At 36.5% G+C, this 18,723-nt stretch overlaps 1 protein-coding gene across 4 annotated transcripts in view; it reads left to right on the top strand.

Annotated features, from left to right (window-relative positions):
* Positions 1 to 18,723, top strand: part of LOC150108868 (ubiquitin-protein ligase E3B) — a 552,093-nt gene that overhangs the window by 244,168 nt on the left and 289,202 nt on the right. For all 4 annotated transcript variants that reach the window (XM_090410488.1, XM_090410470.1, XM_090410479.1 and 1 more), the window contains one exon: positions 12,026 to 12,055. In XM_090410488.1, the coding sequence (XP_090266614.1) occupies positions 12,026 to 12,055 (30 nt within the window). The remainder of the gene's footprint in view (positions 1 to 12,025; positions 12,056 to 18,723) is intronic.

Below are 18,723 nucleotides of genomic sequence, written 5' to 3'. Positions count from 1 at the left end.
AAATGACTTATATTTGTGTTGAGAAAAGTCTTAAATGCTCATGTGGACTGGTCAAAATTAGTAAGTATGACTACAGATGGGGCTCCTGCTATGGTTGGTTAAACTTTGGACTTGTTACAAAACTTCAGATGAAAAAGGAAATGTTGTGCAAGGATAAACTTAAATCGTTTCATTGCATAATACACTAGGAGTCACTTTGTGCTAAAAAACTAAAGATGGAACACGTCATCAGCGTAGTAATTAAAACAGTAAACTGGTTGCGCTCTCATGCTTTGAATCATCGACAATTCAATGCTCTGTTGGATGAATTGGATTCACAATGCAGCAGTTTGTTATATTATATGGAGGTTAGGTGGCTTAGTCGTGGCGTCGTTTTAAAAAGATTTTTTGAACTTTTAAAATTGACAGATTTTTGGATGTTTACTTCATCCAAAGGAAAATTGATTCCTCAGCTCACTGATGAAGATTGATGCAAAGACTTATTGGCTTTTTTTAGTTTACATAACAAGCCACTTAAACACTTTGAATACTGCTCTGCAAGGACGTGAACAGTTGATATGTCATATGTATGATTCAATTAAGTCATTTCTGGCAAGCCCAGTTTGCAAAGAATGATTTAGCTCACTTTCCTACACTTAAATCGATTTCTCGAAATAATAATAATGATGCTGAAAAGTACATTCCTCAAATTGAAAATTGAATTTGAAAAAAGATTTTCTGATTTCAACCAGTTTAAAAATGAATTATTATTATTCAGTTCACCTTTTTTAATTAATATTAAAAATGTTGACGAAGAATTACAAATGGAAGTAATTGAACTCCAGTGCAAAACTGAACTAAAAAATAAATATAACAAAGTTGGCATACCGAATTTTTATAAATACCTTGGCAATAAATATCCCAAATATAAAATATATTATGCAAAAATGTTGTCAATCTTTGGAAGCACCTATGTATGTGAGCAATTATTTTCAATTATGAAACTTAAGTCAAAGTTCCGCTCACTGATAAAAGATTCTAGATTAAATGCAATACTTCATATTGCAACATGAAACGAAAAAGCAGATATTGACATGTTAGTACAGAGGAAAAGATGTCAGGTTTCAGGAACAAAATCAAATTTAAAAAAAGTACTCATAGATAAAAATATTTATTTTTGTATGTCAAAATTATGTATTTAAATAATTTTCTTAAAGTATGAATAAAATGTAATTGAACTTATATTTTCTAAACTTTTTAAAATTTTAAAATAAAAATGGTTATAAATTTAATTTAAATGGTGGTGTAACTGTTTACATAAGTCGTAAAGGCTCGGCAACAAAAGGGCCTTTATTAGAGCCTTTCTTTTTTCAGTATTGGTTCACAGAATAATATTGAATATGGTCCATATTCTGATATGAATCTAATTGACTGGCCTTCACTGCATTTGAGTTTAAGACCCCCTGGTGTAAAGTATCCCTTGGATTGTTGCAGGATGTTTTTTCTTTTCATAACCATTTTGTTATAGGGTTTTATTTAACAAAAGCAACAAAAAAAACTTCATATCCATTTCATTTCTGGTCTAATTTTTTGCATCTCTGAATAAAGATAACTCACATGATTATATTAGATTTATGGAGTCAACTACAATTTGAAATTAAAACTTTTGTAATAATCTACATTTCGACCTATGTTGAGGTCATCATCATCAAATTCCTGCCATGTACCATCAAGAGATGTCCAGGATATGATAGTACTACATGAAAAATTTACATCATTACTAACTTCCTATCTACAATTTTCCTCCAAATCAGTCTGTTACTTGTCAAGACTCCAACATTATCAGATCTTATATTTCTATCGTCTAAGGCACTTTGTACCGTATCAATCCACCTATATCTTGGTCTTCCTCTGGGTCGTTTTCCTGCCAACCTGGTAGAGAATACTTGTTTTGCTAATCTTTCCTCTCCCATTCTATTTAAATGACCATACCACCTGAGATTAGCTCTGCTAACTCATTCCTGGATGCTGATAATGTCAAGTTCTTTCCTAATATCCTTGATTTTAATGTGATATTGCCATTGATGCCATCTGTTCACGCCTCTAATCTTTCTCAGGACTCTGATATCTGCGGTCTCTAGTCTTTGGTCAAATGTTTTACTTCTGACCCACCTCTCAGATCCATAAGTTAAAACTGGTTTGAACATTGTCTTGTATATAGCTAATTTAGTGTTCCGACAAATTTCTCTTTTATTCCATATGAATTTATTCAATTGACTTCCTATCATACCAGCTTTGTTGATTCTGTTGTCTATTTCCATATTTAATTTCCCATCTTCACTAAAAATCGTGCCTAAGTAGCTGAAAAGTTTTACTTGTTCCACAGGTTCTCCGTTCACAACGATTCTGCCTATTTTCGTTGTCTTTTTATTGCTGACCTTCATACCATATCTATTACAACAGTTATTCAATTTAGTCAGGGAATCTTGCAGACTTGTAGCGGATTTATTTAGAAGTATAACATCGTCTGCATAAAGCAAACAGCTGACATTAACATCTCCAATTGATATCATGTTTAATACCACTTTCTTTCATAATGTGATCCATGTAACTAATGAATAACAGAGGGGTTAATGTACATCCTTGTTTCATACCTGATTTAACATTAAACCATCTTACTGTACATCGTTCAGTTCTAACTACTGACTTACAACTCAAATAAAGACCAAGTATTGCTTGATATGATGCCCCAATAACACCATATAACCGTAGCGTATTCAATAGCTTCTCTCATGGCACCTTGTCATGTGCCTTTTCCAGATCGACAAATCTTAAATACAGATCTGTGTTATATTTCCATGCTTTCTCAACTATTTGTCATAAAGTGAAGATCTGATCCTGAGAGCCTCTATTTGGCCTGGATCTAGTTTGTTCTTCACCAAGCTTTTCTTTTACAATTCTTCTCAACCATTTTTCAAGTATACTTGCATAAATTTCGCCAGTAACACTCAGTAGGGAAATACCTCTGTAATTCTTACATTCAGTTTTATTTCCCTTTTTATATATGGGTACTATGAGAGCTCTACTCCAAACATCTGGAATCCGTCCCTCTGTCCAGGCTTTCTGAACTATGTAGTGCAGCCACTGCAAGACCTTTATACCACCATACTTCAGCATTTCTGGTCGAATATCATCTACTGCTGCCTTTCCACATTTCAGGCTTTTGATCGCTTTTTCTACTTCAAGTATGGATATGTATTCCTGACTGTATGTCTGTCGAGTGTTTTTTACCACTGCGCTATCACTGCTTGTTTCATTTAGCAATTTTTCGAAGTAATTACTCCATACTTCAAGGATATCTTTTTCTCCCTTTTTCATATCACCTTTATCATATATAACTCTTATTACACCACTCTTTTCTCTATTTCTAAGCTTCTTCAACAACCTCCAGAATATCTTACCACCTTCTTGATATTTATTTTCTATGTTCTTGCCAAAGTCCTCCCATGACTTCAGTTTAGCTATTTTTACACAGTGTTTAATTTTCTTACATTTGTCTCTGTATTCTCCAAGAGCACAAGCTGACTTATTTGCCAGGAACTTTTGATATGCTTTCTTTATTTCCTTCATGACCCTTTAACTTCCTCTGTCCACCATGGAGTTCTGATTTTTCTATTCTTGCAGAAAACCTCACCACATGCTTCTCTGGTTGAATCGATTGGGATTTTCTTCAAGATTTGCGACTGAATCTCCAAGGTTTGGTTGCTGTTCTCAAACTCTTTCATTTTTTCTTCAATAATTTTTCTGTATTTTAGTCTATAGCTCACATCGAAAAGCTGCTCAACTTTTATTCACTTTAAAACTTTCTTGCATGTTATTCTTTTCAATATGAAATTCAATTTTATCATGTTATTCTTTTCAATATGGAATTCAATTTTATCCTGCTCAAGACTAAATAGTGATCACTTCCAATTTCAAATCCTCTGTACACTCTGGTGTCCTGCACCAGGGAGAAAACATCACTATCAACAATAACATAGTCAATGAGACTTCTCTTATTCCTTGCCTCTTCTCTCCATGTGAATTTGTGCACATTTTTAGGTTGGAACATGGTGTTAGTAATAACCAGTCCATGTCCTGAGCAGAAATCCAACAGGTATTTGCCATTATTATTAGCGTTGCTCTTTTCTCCAAATATTCCCAAAATATTTTTGTATGTCTCACAATCATTTCCTACTCTGCTATTTAGATCCCCAACAAGGATCAACTTTTCCTTTTTTCATTGTATCAGTTGCTTTTTCTAAAGCCTCAAAAAATTCCTCCACTTCTACCTTAGTAGAACCTTCTGTGGGACCATAGGCACAAATAAATCTTATTGTCCAGTTCCCCATTCTCATATTTGCCCACATCACTCTGCTTGAGACTGACTGCCATTCAAGAAGATTATCCTCTTAATTCATGTTGAATACTATGGCTACTCCTTTTCCCTCGATTGTCATTGCCGGAATATAACATTCTGTATTTATTGCTCAGAAAGATCTCACCAGTTTTTCATTTTTGTTTCATTCACCCCTATTATGGTTATCTGGTACTTATCTGATTCTTCATCTAGCTCCATTTCTTTGCCATTCAGTTTTCTTATGTTGATAGTACCGATCTTTAACTCTGGTGATGTTGAGTTGTGGCATGTTTTCAGATTTGTTCCAGTAGCTGACTTTTTGCTGTTTGCACTGGTTCCCTGGCGAAAACAATGGGAGCCTTGTTCAACCGGGCGATGCCCCAGCCAGCATTTGTCATGTTGTACCATCATTTTGTATTTTGGTTTAAGCTAATAAGAATACAATTTGGCCGGCTAAATCCTGAATTGCCAGCCCATCCTTGTACGTTCAGTATCGAGGTAGATACCCAACAGGGTGCATCACGAGAAGGTGTGGATTGCACATTAGGTCAGAAGCCCTGGTCAGTTCTCCGCTTTCCTTTAAAGGCTTTATGTGGATGTCTCCTCTCAGTTATATAGCTTTGACCCTTAAGCACTTCAGGTCATCTTCAGTAATAACTTATTTTTCAGGAAATGATGTATATTAATTATAACTTTGATTAATGCTTCCTATATTTGTGCAGTGTGCACATAAGCACCAACACTAGGTGAAAGAGGCTGAAGAAAGGCAGCCAAGGTTGGGCCTAGAGTCCTAAATTGTGCCCCCATGTGGGCTAAATTGGGGTTTCTTGGCCATTGGCTGAAGATTTTGAGGTGAGTGCTTCCCAAATTTGTAACAGTTTCATGTAGTGATATATGTGTGTGTATATATAGATGTATACATACCTGAAGATGATTTTAATGTAAAGGTTGGAATGTAGAACTTGACTATAAAAGTTTTTATCTCAAACAGTAGTTGACTCCATATATCCAATATAATCATTTGAGTTTTCTTTATTCAGAGATGCACAAGAATAGTCCATAAATGAAAGGGATTTGATGTATCTTCATTTAAGCCATAAAGCAGATGTAGGTAGTTCATATAGCTTATAAATACTTCCAGATTATCCTTGGATACTGGCCAAATCATAAAATTATCTTTGACATACCAGAGTTAGTAGCCAACCTCTCATGCCTCTCTTTCAAAGTATTCCATAAATAAGTTTGCCACTTGCAAAGAGAATATGGACTCATTAGCTGGAATTACCTAATAATTTTAAGTGACAAATGCTATGAATTACAAATTCATAGCATTTGACACTTAAAAAAAAGGGGGGGTGGTATCTAGGTGGTTTTGAACAGCTTGATGGTATCAGGTGGGAGGAGATCTTGTAGCATCTCCAAGGTGTTAATTCTGGAAATGCTGAACACCACAGGCCTATGTTTTTTTTTATGTTGGGACCATAATACAGGAGGTTGGTTGGTCAACCTATGGCACGTTAGTACCATATATGGATGGGGGGTTGTGAAAGGAAAAACTTGTTTGCATTTGATTTGAACGCCTGTATGTTGTATTCCTTGGGAAATACGTCTGGGGGAAGACTGTTACACAGTACTGCAGTAGCAGAGATGAATGAGGAGGAAAAGAAACTTGTTCTGTGGGTTTTGAAGTGTACTGTGAAAGGATGTTGAGCGGCAGCTGTACATGTTCCAATCGGCTTAGTACAGGGTGGGGCAATTATTGATGCTGTTTCAGATGAGCATTTTCCATGGAAATATTTATAGAATATACAGATTGCAGAAACCAACTGTCTATGTGAAATTGGAGGGAGTGAGTTGGTGAGGGATGGAGGTCATTTATTAGTTCTAATTGCTCTCCTCTGTATTGACTGAAGTATTTTGAGGGAGCTTTTTGGAGCCCCACTCCAGATGCAAGAGCTGGCTGGATTTGCAACTTGTATAGTGTTAACAGCTGTTTAGAGGTGAAGTAGCGTCTTGAGCAAAAGAGAAAACCTAATTTTTTGGAAGCTGAGGATGCAATGGTTGTGATGTGTTTATGCCAGGAGAAGCTTGATGTCAAAGTAATTCCAAGAAGAGAAATTTCATCTTGTCTCAGAATTTGAGTGTTATCGAAAACAATGCTGGGGAAAATGGTTCATTTTTTGTGAGAAATAAGACAGAACTGGGTTTTACTAGCGTTGAAGTTGACAAGGTTATTTGAGCCCCATTGGCAGATGGCTTGGAGGTCAGAATTAAGGGCAGTGGTGGTTGATGTTCTGTGGGTTGAGGTGTGTTGTGTAGAGTAGGGTTTGTCAAATGAAAGGGAGGAATGTAATGTGCTGTCATCTTCAAAGCTGTGTATCGGGTTAGAGGTCAACTGAAGTAGGTCATTGATATATAGAAGGAAGAGGGTCGGTAAGAGAACTGAACTTTGTGGGACCCCAGCATTAGTTGGATGGTGAGAGGAAAGGGAGCAGCCATCTACCATCACACATAGTGTGCGTCCAGACAGGAAGCTGGCAATCCATCTGCAGAAGTCCTGAGGCAGTCCAAATGATGGGAGTTTGCTTAGTAAGCCTTTGTGCCAGACTCAGTCGAAGGCTTTGGAGATATCAAGTGCAACTACTTGGGATTCACTGAATTTCTCCATGGCGTTTGTCCAGTGATGGGTGATGTATGAGAGTAGATCTCCTGTTGAACAGTTTTGACGGAATCCGTACTGGTGGTTGCTTAATAGCCAGGTACCTTCAAGGTAGATTAGGAGTTGAGAGTTGATGATTTTCTCCATTACTTTAGATAGGACTGAAGCGAGTGAGATAGGGTGGTAATTAGAGGGCAGTGATTTGTCACCCTTTTTGGGAATGGGTTGAATATAGGCCAGTTTCCAGGTGTTGGAATGTATACCAGTGAAGTAAGAGAGTGTGTACAGGTGACGTAGGATAGGAGTCAATTCGAATGCACAGACCTTCAGGATAATTGGAGGAACGCCGTCAGGGCCAGGAGACTTTTTTGTGTCTAATTTAGACAACAGGTTTGTGATGTCTTTTTGGCAAAAGGATACAGGGGGCATTGTATGTTGAAATGACTGGAGGACATTTACCATTGTCAGTTATGTGTGCATTGGAGGTAAAGTGTGATGCCAGGAGATTAGCTTTTTCTATTGATGATGTTGCAATTGAGCCATCTGGGTATGATAGAGGTGGGAATAGTGTAGGGCAAAAGTTATGGCCAATTGCCTTGGCAAGAGACCAAAAGACACGGCTGCCATTTGGACAGGTTGCAGGCTGCCTGCTTTTTGGCCCTTTCAAATTCTGTTTTGGAAGTATTGATAATTTTCTTGCATTTGTTACGGGCTTCAGTATAGGCATTGAATGAGGATGGGGTTCTTGATTTGAGCTAGTTGTGGTATGCCTGATTTTTTCATTTGTACTACCTTGGCACATTTTTTGGAGAACCAGGGTTTAGTTAGGGGACGGCAGGTCTGAGTAGTGTGGGGAATATATGTTTTCATGCCAGTGAGGATCACTTTGATGTGTTCAGCACATATGTTTGGAAACAATAGTCTAACCATGGGAATGAAGCATAGTAGTCTCGGAGATTGTCCCATTTGGCACTGTTATAGTGGCAAACTACTCTTGTGTGGGGGTGACTGTGTAAGCGTTATTGCATGGGGCAGGAGATGAACACTAAGTTGTGGTCAGACCACTAGATTCACTGCATATTTGGAGGGATCATTAGTAAGGAAGAGATCTAGAGTATTTGGGGAGTGGTTTGGGTTATCTGGTATTCTGGTTGGTTTTTGAACAATTTGTGTGAGATCATTGGTGACTGCAAATGTTTCAGCATCTCTGCCTGCAGGATCTGTATAACTGGAAGAGGAAAGCCAGTTGGTGTTATGGACGCTGATATTTCCCAGGAGGATGATTTCACTGTTAGGAGAGTGGGACTGAAGAAAATCAACTTTTAGGGAGAGGAAAGGAAAGAGCTCAGAGTGATTGGTGGTATTAGGAGAGCGATAGAGACAGCAGATGAATTTGACTGAGTGGGGGAGGGATATCTTCAGCCAAAGAACGTCAAAGTCAGGTGATTCTAAGTTAGTTGCTCTCTGGCAGGGTATGTCAGAGCGGATATACACACAGACACCACCCTTGGGTCGAAAGGAGTTAAAAAGTGTATAATTAGGAAGGTTGAGATGAATAGTGCTGGGGGAAGGTGAGATTTGAGTTTCTGTTAAAAAAGAGTAGGTGGGGTTTGGTGGACTGCAGATGGTACTGGATGCTATTAAGGTTGGAGTTGAGGCCATGGATGTTGGTGAAGTTGGATATGCAAGGTTCTGTGAGGCACGGATATGACCCCAAGGGTCTTGCACCTTTCCTGTGCAGTGCCTGCATGCTGGTGGCTGCTAGTGGCGTCACTTGGTTTTTGTACTAGTTTGGTGTTTGTAGTCTATCACCCAACTGTTGTTTCCATTTTGGCATTGTTTTCCTAGTTGTCTCCATTTTGGCATTTTTCTTTTAGTTGTCTTTGGAGTTGCCGTCTTTTTTCTCTCTGGGCAAAGGTTAAATCTCAGAACACAAGGATTACATCCGATTTTACCAGTACAGCCACTCTGGGCTTGCAGACCACGCTCTGGATACTCGCCACAGAATAAGATGGAAGAAAGCCACAGTAATACACCGCAGCAAGTTCAAGTATGAAAGACTATTCATGGAATCAGCCTCGGCCCTTAGGAACATGCCAAACCTCAACAAATTTGGATGCATGAAACTGCCCCAAATTTGGGAAACTTTTATCAGAAGAACTTCAGCCCAAAGGCCAAGAACTACCAATATAGCCTGCCAGGGGGCACCATCAGGACTTTAGGAAACGCTAGCTTCCTAGCTTCAGTCTCATTTGCTGTTATTAGTACTTGTGTGCACGTGTCTTGTAGTAAGTTCCCAAGAAGATGGCAATGTGACGTTCGCCGAAATATCGGAAAGTATATATTAAAGTTTATTTAATCTATATTTCTAGTATACGCTGTCAATTCCTTAAACATTAGTTATCAACCTCTTTAAAGAAAGTTGTGAAGCTATTTTACACTGACCGAATTTAAATCGAAATGATTGTCTCTCTCTTGAAGATCTGGGAGACTTATTTTATGTAATCATTAAAAAAAAAAACAATTATCTTAAATATTAAATATTTATTAATTTCTTTCATTTCCTAGCTCGCAACAACAATGTATTTTAATAGGTGATCCACCTAATGTTCGTTACTTGTATTCCATTCCTATCTGTTTGTAACCCTGAAGATTTTAAAAGTGTTCAATATAAAAATGAACACTTTTAAAATTCTACGGTGTAATCACTGTTTTAATTGGATGTTTATCAATGGATGAATAACACAGTTTATCAATGGATGAATAACACCATTAAGCTTGAGTTGCAAAAAAAGAAACAACTATGGAGGGAATTTAAGGAGAAGGGTGACCGGCAGGCACATGAACGGTATAAAGCGCAGGCCAGAAGGTTGACGAGTGTGGTAAGAAAAGCAAAAAAGGATTACGAAAGAACATTGGCCATGCAGGCTAAAGAGAATCCTAAACAGTTTTTTAGATATGTAGCAAGTAAAAGGAAAAATGTACATGGCAGATTGATTTTAAAGAATGCCGATGGTAGGGAGGTAACTGAATCAGTTGAGATAGTTGAGTTACTGAGTGAGCACTTTGCAAAAGTATATCATCCAGGTGGTGACATTGCAGAAACGAATAAACCAGTAGATTATACGGGAATTGTGGTTAATGAAGTGGAGGTGAGTAGTCTATTGCATAACCTCAATGTCAATACATCTGTGGGATTGGATGGTATACCAGCTCGTGTTGTACGAGAAGCAGCTAAAGAATTGTCAATACCCTTGACCATTTTGTTTAATTTGAGTCTCGGGTCTGGGTTAGTCCCGAGCGGGTGGAAAGAGGGGAAAATAGTTCCACTGCATAAAGGTGGTTCCAAGACTGCTGTAGTAAATTACCGACCGATTAGCATATCAGGAATCATTGTCAAGGTCTTAGAGAAAATAGTCAAGAGGAAAATACAAGATTGGATAGAAGAAAATGGGATACTGTATCGGGGACAGCATGGTTTTGTGAAGGGTAGGTCATGCCTCAGTAACTTGCTCACGTATTATAACACAGTGACGGCTGAACTGGATAAGGGAAATGGGTTTACTGTGATTCTACTGGACCTTGCCAAGGCCTTTGACAGGATTCCACATGGAATTCTAATCAGTAAATTGCAGCATATGGGAATGGACATAGGGTTGGTGAGATGGATAGGAGGGTGGTTGACGGAGAGATATCAGAGAGTGGTTTACTCGGGAGTAGAGTCCACAAGACGGCCTGTGACTAGTGGTGTGCCACAAGGATCTGTTCTTGGACCACTGCTGTTTAATTTGTTCATAAATGATATAGGAAATGATCTGAGAGGAACAGTTCATTTGTTTGCGGATGATGCGAAGTTGGGTAGGGCAATAGTGAATGCAGATGACGTCAAAATTTTGCAGGATGATTTGGATAGATTGGAGGTCTGGGCTAAGGAGAATGGATGTCAGTTTAATGTGGCAAAATGTAAGGTTATGCATTTTGGGGTGAAAAGATTGGCGGCAGTTTACTGCATTGGTGGAACCGTGCTCCAGGAAATTGATGAGGCACGAGATTTAGGAGTGTTGGTAGATAAGGAATTGAAATTTAGGGGACACATTGCAAAAGTGACCAAAACAGCTCATCAAATCACTTGGTTGCTGAAGAATACGTTGACAAGCAGAGACAAGCAGGTTATTGTTCCTCTGTATCGAGCCTTGATAAGACCCCATCTAGACTACTGTGCTCAGATTTGGTCACCTAGGTTTATTCTTGATGGGGAGGAGGTGGAGAGGATCCAGCGGCGAGTGACCAAGATGATAGCAGGTCTGTGGAATGAACCGTATGAGAACAGGTTGAGGATTTGTGGGTTGCAAAAATTGGTTGATAGGCGGAGGAGGGGAGATATGATTGAGACATTCAAATTACTGAAGGGTTTCTATAAAATTAATTCAGAAGATATTTTTGAGAACAGGGCTGGTTGTGGGAGGACTAGGGGACATCCATGGAAACTGCGCAAAAGCGTGGTTAGTAAAGGTGTTAGAGCTGGGTTCTTTACTTTTAGAGTAGTGAATGAGTGGAATGCGCTCCCTGAGTCTGTGGTGGATGCTGTGACAGTGAATGAGTTTAAGGCAAGGTATGATAGATACTGTATGAATGTCAAATAGTTGTGATGAATATGATTTGGGGCCTCCCTCGATGAGTCCAATGACTCCCTGGAGTTGCCCGTAATAATAGTAATAATAATAATAATTAATTGCTGAATATTTGAAGCATATTGCTAAAGAAGTTAGCAATATTTATGTTGAGATACAACTTGAAGGAGCTGCTTCCCTAAAGTCATTAAGTTGCTTTATGCATGGAAATATTTATTCTATATAAACATGTTTTAAGAAGAGAGTTTATTATTGAAAAAAAAAAAAAACATTTTCTGTGTCTTTGCTTTATAAATTAAATAGTTGTATTAATAACATACTGATATATTTCATTGTTTTTATTTCTTTGATACTTAGCACTTGCAGTCCAATCTTTTGGATTTTACAGTAAGTCCTTCATATTTTCAGCTTTATTTTATTATTTAAAAATTTAAGGCATTATTAAAAAAATATATATCAAGAATGACTAAAATTTCAAAATACAATAAAATTATTGAATTGTATTAAGAAATATTAAAATGAATAATAGTTTTTTTTATTAATCTAAGAATTTATTTAAAATCAGGAGTTAACTGCATAAATTACATAGAATATCTGAAAGACATTCAAGAGATTGTGCCCTCCATCTTGCCACATTCTAGAGATGATATACTTCCATTCCTCTTTATCCTATAACAAACTGTGGTGACCACTGTTTCCTGTAGTGAATTTTCTTTAAACAGCATTATTCTAATTGTACTGTGATCAGGACTTTTTGGTAGTTTGTTATAATATAGCAAGAGTCAGGCATATTTCCATGGTTAGTACTTTATAATTGTGACCTTTGTTCCGACAACTTTTACTGAATGGAAACTTAAAAATGTTTAAAGTGATCAAACCATGAAAACTTATTAGTGTTGCATCCCAAGTGTTGCATAATTCATTAAATTTTCTATAAAATTGCTATGGCAAATCATATTAATGTCTGTTTTTAATATGATTAAAGCTTTACATTTGCCAGGTGAATAACTTATGCATATTCATGCCAGAGAGAAGAGAGATCTTGTGATTTTTTGTTTGCGTCTCGGCAGATGTGCCACATCACAATAAGTTTAAGTAACCAAAATCAATGTGTGTGTGTGTGTGGGGGGGGAATTGTTTATTTCAGGCTATATTAGAAAACAATAATTTAACAATACTATATTTGGTTAGTACAGGTAATCCTCGTATAACGTGGTACTTATACAACACGGTCTACAAATTGTAGTAACCATTTATCTTTTCATATGTTTTTCACCATGCAACTTGAAATCAAATATTATGGGAAATACCCTTTAGCAAGCATGTACGTCAATTGTTTATAGTATGAAGTGTTTATTGCTGAAAATTGTCTTAGTTTTCTGCCAGGAAAGTGTATTAAAATCATAAGTGTGTTAATCTCAAGCTGAGCACTTTATTTTCTAGTGAGTTATGTATATAATTAACACATAATCCTTTTTTTTATCTAAAAAAAAATTTTTATAGTAATGGCCACAAATTTCAATAAAAGGGAAATACCAACATTGAGAAGAAAATTCATTTTTCTCGGATCATGGATCGGTTGAAAAATAGAGAAAAACAAGGAGTTATTGCAAGGACTACGAATTTAAATGAATCACAATTCGAACACTCAAACAAAATGAAATAAAATCAGAGAAAGTGTTTATTGCTGGGTCAACAATAAGTGCAAAGCACGTTCTCATGTATGCGATATTCTAATGGTAAAAAAAATGGATACTTCTCTAATGATTTGGATAGAAGATTGCACTCAAATTTCGAAAAATGAAAGATCAGCTCCTAGATTCAAAGCCTCCAAAGATAGAATTACTCTACTGTTTTGTAGTAATGCATCGGTTGATTACATGACAAATCAATGTTTATTAACCAATCCTCAAGTCCTCGTGCTGTGAAAGTTAAAATATGCACTTTATTTTATCTTGCCTAAAACATTTATGAATTATGTGCAATGAAGTTTAGGTACAATTTGTAATTTTTATAATTTTATACTATGTATTTGTTTCATAGTTGGTTTTCTTAACTTACATGAATTCTTCTTCTTCTTTGAGTGCCATCTCTTATCAGAGGTCAGCGACCACCTTGGCAAATTTTGAGCAATCCTCAGCCACTTTAAACAGTCCCTCAGAGCTCATGCCAGTCCACTGTATGATGTCTGCCAGCCAAGATTTTCTTTGTCTTCCTTGTCCTCTTCTTCCATTTATCTTCGCCTTTATAAGCAATTGAAGTATTTTATATTTTTCATTACGAAGTAGGTGACCAAGATATGCAGTTTTCCTTCTTTTTATGGTATCTAAAAGTTCACGTGATTTCCCCATTTGTTCCAGTACTTCCTGATTTGACGTTTTTGGTGTCCATGGAATTTTTAACATTTGTCTGTGTAACCACATCTCAAAGGCTTGAAGTTTTTTTATTGATGTTGTCTTCAAGGTCCAAATTTCTTCACTGTACAGCAGTATAGACCATACATAGCAATTAACCATGCATACTCTAAGTTTAAGTTGCTGTTATACAGTGTTGATTTCATCTGGAGAAAATTTATTCTTGCCATTTCAATTCTAACTTTTATTTCCATTTCTGGATTGCATTCTTCATTTACCCAGCATCCAAGATATTTGAACTTTGTCACTCTTTCTATTAGTTTCCCATTTAAAGAAAGTTATGAATTAATAATTGGTTTCTTGTTTATGACCATGAATTTAGTTTTGGTGATATTTATTTTTAATCCCATTTTTTTCACTCCCTTCATTGACTAGTTTCAGAAGATTTTGAAGATCCTGAATATTGTCAGCCAGGAGAGCTGGGTCATCAGCATATCGGATGTTACTGATGATTTCATCATTTACATTAATCCCTTCCTCTCTTCATTTTAAGATTTTTTGAAATATGGCTTCTGAGTATATGTTAAAAAGAACAGGTGACAGCACACATCCTTGCCTTACTCCTTGTTTGATGTTAATGGGGTCTGTAATAATGTCATCAACTTGAACAGATGCCTTTTGGTTCCAATATAAGTTTTGAATGATCCTGATGTCTTTACCATCTAATCCAATTCTCTTTAATAGTGCAATCATTTTAGTATGTTGGACTTTATCAAATGCTTTCTCAAAGTCAATGAAGCAAATGAATACTTCCTTGTTTTGATCAATGCATTTTTTGGAATAAGATTTGAGAGCAGAAAAGAGCCTCTCTTGTTCCCAAACCATTTCTAAAGCTGAACTGGGTATCACTGGTGGTGTCTTCACATTTTCTGTATATTCTTTTTTTGAATTATTTTCAGGAACATTTTGAGAACATGACTCATTAGGCTCATCATTCTATAGTCATTACAAGTTTTCGCATTTGCTTTTTTAGATAGCATGATGGTCTACTGTTACCAGTCTTGTGGGAATATGCCTGTATCGTTGACCTTATTAAATAGCTTTACTAGTATAGCAATGTTGTCACCTTCTAATAACTTGACTATTTCTGCTGGTATTCTATCAGGGCCTAAGGCTTTATCATTTTAGCTGAGTTCAGCACACATTCTACCTCTGATCTTAGAATGCATGAACCATCCATCTGTTCATAAGTATTTTCTGGGTTCTGTCTGTTGTCAGAAAAGAGTTCTTCTACATATTTTACCCATTCTTGTATTTTGTCATCTTTTTCGGATATTATTTCTCCCTTTTTGTTTCGAAGGACACATACTTGTTTTTTCTTAAATATACCTGAGGTCTCTTTCTGCTTTTTGTGTAGATTAAAACTGTCATGCTTTTCTTGTAGAATTTCAATTTCTCTACATTTTTCATTCATCCAGATTTCTTTTGCTTCTTTGATCTTACCTTTAATAATTTTTTGAATCTCTTTATATTTTGTTGGACTGTGATTTTTATATGATCTGCGTTGTTCCATGAGAGAGAGAATTTCGTCAGTTATCCAATCTTTCTTTTTTACTGCTCTATCAGGACACAAGGTATTGGTACATTTCTCTATGAAGACAGATTTTAATTTGTCCCATGATTCATCACCCCTCATGATGTCATCATTCTTGATAAGTGCTATCTCTTGATTCAGATCTTGACTCAATTTGTTTCTTATCTCTGGGTTTTTTTAACTTTCCTAAATTAAACTTCTTTTGTTGATTTTTCTGAAGTATAGTTTTCAGTCTAACTTCTAACAATTACCAGTAGATTATGATCAGAAGCAATATCCGCACTAGGATAGGTTTTTGTGCTCTTTATGGAACTTCGAAATCATTGATTAATTAGCAAGTAATCAGATTGGTTTCTGACTATATTTGCATTATTATCTTGTGGTGATCGCCAAGTATATAGCCTTCAGGATGGTAGCTTAAACCATGTGTTTATGACTATTAGCTCCTCTTCTTGGCAGAATTGAATAAGACGGTTTCCTCTCATATCTTGTTCCCAGTCCATGTTCGCTAACTATATCTCCACTTCTACCTTTCCCAACTTTAGCATTGAAATCACCCATGACGATGTTAATATTTTTTTTGTGTTTTTCATTAGTTCTTTTAATTGGTCATAAAATTCTTCGATCTCAGTATCACTCTTGTCAGCAGTAGGGGCATAGGCCTGTATAAGATTAATATCTAGTTTTAATAACATCATCCTATCCGAGTAGGGGGATGAAGCTCAACAGTGACTTATTGGCATCTTTGTTTAATATTATTCCAACTCCATTTTGATGGTTGTTTTCACTACTTCCAGAGTGGTACATTGTCATGTCATTAACTTGAGTTTTGCCTGATCCTGGCCACCTAACTTCACTCATTCCTAAAATCTCAATTTCAAGTCTTTTCATTTCCTGAATAACATTTCTTAGCTTACCTGCTTCGTACAGGGTTCTGATATTCCTAGTTTTAGTGAACACACCATTTTAAGCCCAGAGATTCTTCGCACTCCTGTCCCATTTAAGGGACCCCAGGAACTCGGGGCCATTTGTGTAGATTTGCTTGCTATGGTGGTTAGTCTGGAGAGAAATAGAGCAGTAGTTTCTTCATTTGCTTTCTGCTCTGCAGTATTACAGACGTACACAATAAACTGTATTGCCATCTGCAACTTTCTAATCACAAGCTTTACCGTCATTATGAGACTTCAACCTTGTGTCAGTACTGACAAAGGTACTTTCCTTTTTCAGAGGATTGAATCCTTTTATTTTCCTTGTAACCCTAGGTAGGGGCCCCTAACCAAGTACTGACAGCTGGAGCCAGCCGAGCCCGGATTGTTTATAGAGGTCTGCTTCTCTGAAGATTCTTCCGCACATTTCACCGTTGGGATATGAATCCTCCTCTGCTGATTTGTCCATTGTTCTTCACAGGGGGTCCGTTAGCATCCTTGTAGGGAGTGTACCCTATAAATTACCTAAATTAAATAAAAATATATTTTTAATGGATATGTGATTGTTTATAAAATTAAAAAAAAAAAAACTATTTCGGAACATAACACTACTTTTTCTATGTGATCTGAGTCTCGCATAATGAGATTTATATAATGCACCATTTCTGTGGAACCTAACATCTGCATTATACGAGGGTTACCTGCATATTCGAATTGCTAACATAAATTAATATTCTATGTGAGAATGGAAAACATAAGGGTGAGAGAGAACAGGAATGAATAAAAATTCTTTAATTTTTGGCCAGTGTAATTATTAATAATTCACATTTATAATATTACATTTGTGTGTCCTTGCTAAGGTAGAGCAAATAATGTTATGCTATAAACCCTAAACATGCATGACCACAAGCGATAAGTGTGCTGGTTACATTGTATAAAGCTTTGATCAGAACGCATCTGGATTTCTGTGCTCAGATCTGGTCACCAGGATTTGAAGGAGATGAAGTAACCTCAGAGCAGGTGCAGAGACAGACAGCAAAATGATGTCAAAATTGTACAATATTGATTGAGGATAGACTGAGGGCTTTTATCTGCCAAGCTCTGCAGACTGCAGAGCTTGGTGAATATGATTAAGACCTTTAACCTGTTGAAAGGTTATCATATTAAGATTGATTAGTTATTATCATATCCTCAATTATCATATTATCATATCAATCTTAATATTATCATATTAAGATTGATAAGTTATTATCATATCCTCAATCAATATTGTACAATATTGATTGAGGATAGACTGAGGGCTTTTATCCACCAAGCTCTGCAGATTGCAGAGCTTGGTGGATTAAAGATAAAGGGGGAATATGATTAAGACCTTTAAGCTGTTGAAAGGTTATTATCATATTGAGAATGAGGAAAAGGAACAAGAGACCAACCCTAGAAATTGCAAAAGAAGTTGGTGAGTAAAAGGGTAAAAAATAAGTATTTTGCATGGAGAGTTGTAGGAGCATGTAATCCATTGCCTGAGAGGATGGTGAACATGCAGACTGTGGATGATTAAGAACCGGTGATAGGCTTTGTGTTCATTAGTGTTAACCTTCCACAATGAATTTTGAGACTCGATTGGGGATCAGGAAAATAATAATGTTTGCATTAATGATGCACGTAATAGGGGGAAAAAAGACTTATGAGGAAGAGTAAATAGTAATAATAAGCATTAATAGCATCTGTATACAATGGTAGCTCAGTAAATAACTATGAGGAGTTACGTGGGCATAGATGTTTGTGATTGTCTGTGGAAATACCAGTGGTGGTCGGCGTTTGTGTAGTTGTGGTCAGTTGGTGATTGAATGGTGGAGATGAAGTTGTAGAGCTGGTGCCCTCCCTCGATGAATCCTTGGACTCCCTGGAGGTGTCAAATAATAATAATAATAATTATAATAAAAACTAATAATACTACTAATAAAACTAACACATATGGGTTGATGGAACAAAAAATCTTGTATAGTTTTTTTGCGTGTAGAAAGGCTTATGTGTTCATCATATATGTTGATTAATTTTGACAGTATATATTAAAACACAGACTGATAGGTAAATAGTAAATTTATTGACTTATTGCTAATATTTCACTGGTCTAACCAGCACTTTCATAGCACAAAAAACAGTTTGTCACAGTGCACGAGA

The sequence above is a fragment of the Typopeltis vanoorti genome, chromosome 2 (assembly GCF_054136105.1).
Source record: "Typopeltis vanoorti isolate ZY-2024b chromosome 2, IOZ_Tvanoo_1.0, whole genome shotgun sequence".
Taxonomy (NCBI): Eukaryota; Metazoa; Arthropoda; class Arachnida; order Uropygi; family Thelyphonidae; genus Typopeltis; species Typopeltis vanoorti.
This window is presented reverse-complemented; position numbering and strand designations above follow the sequence as displayed.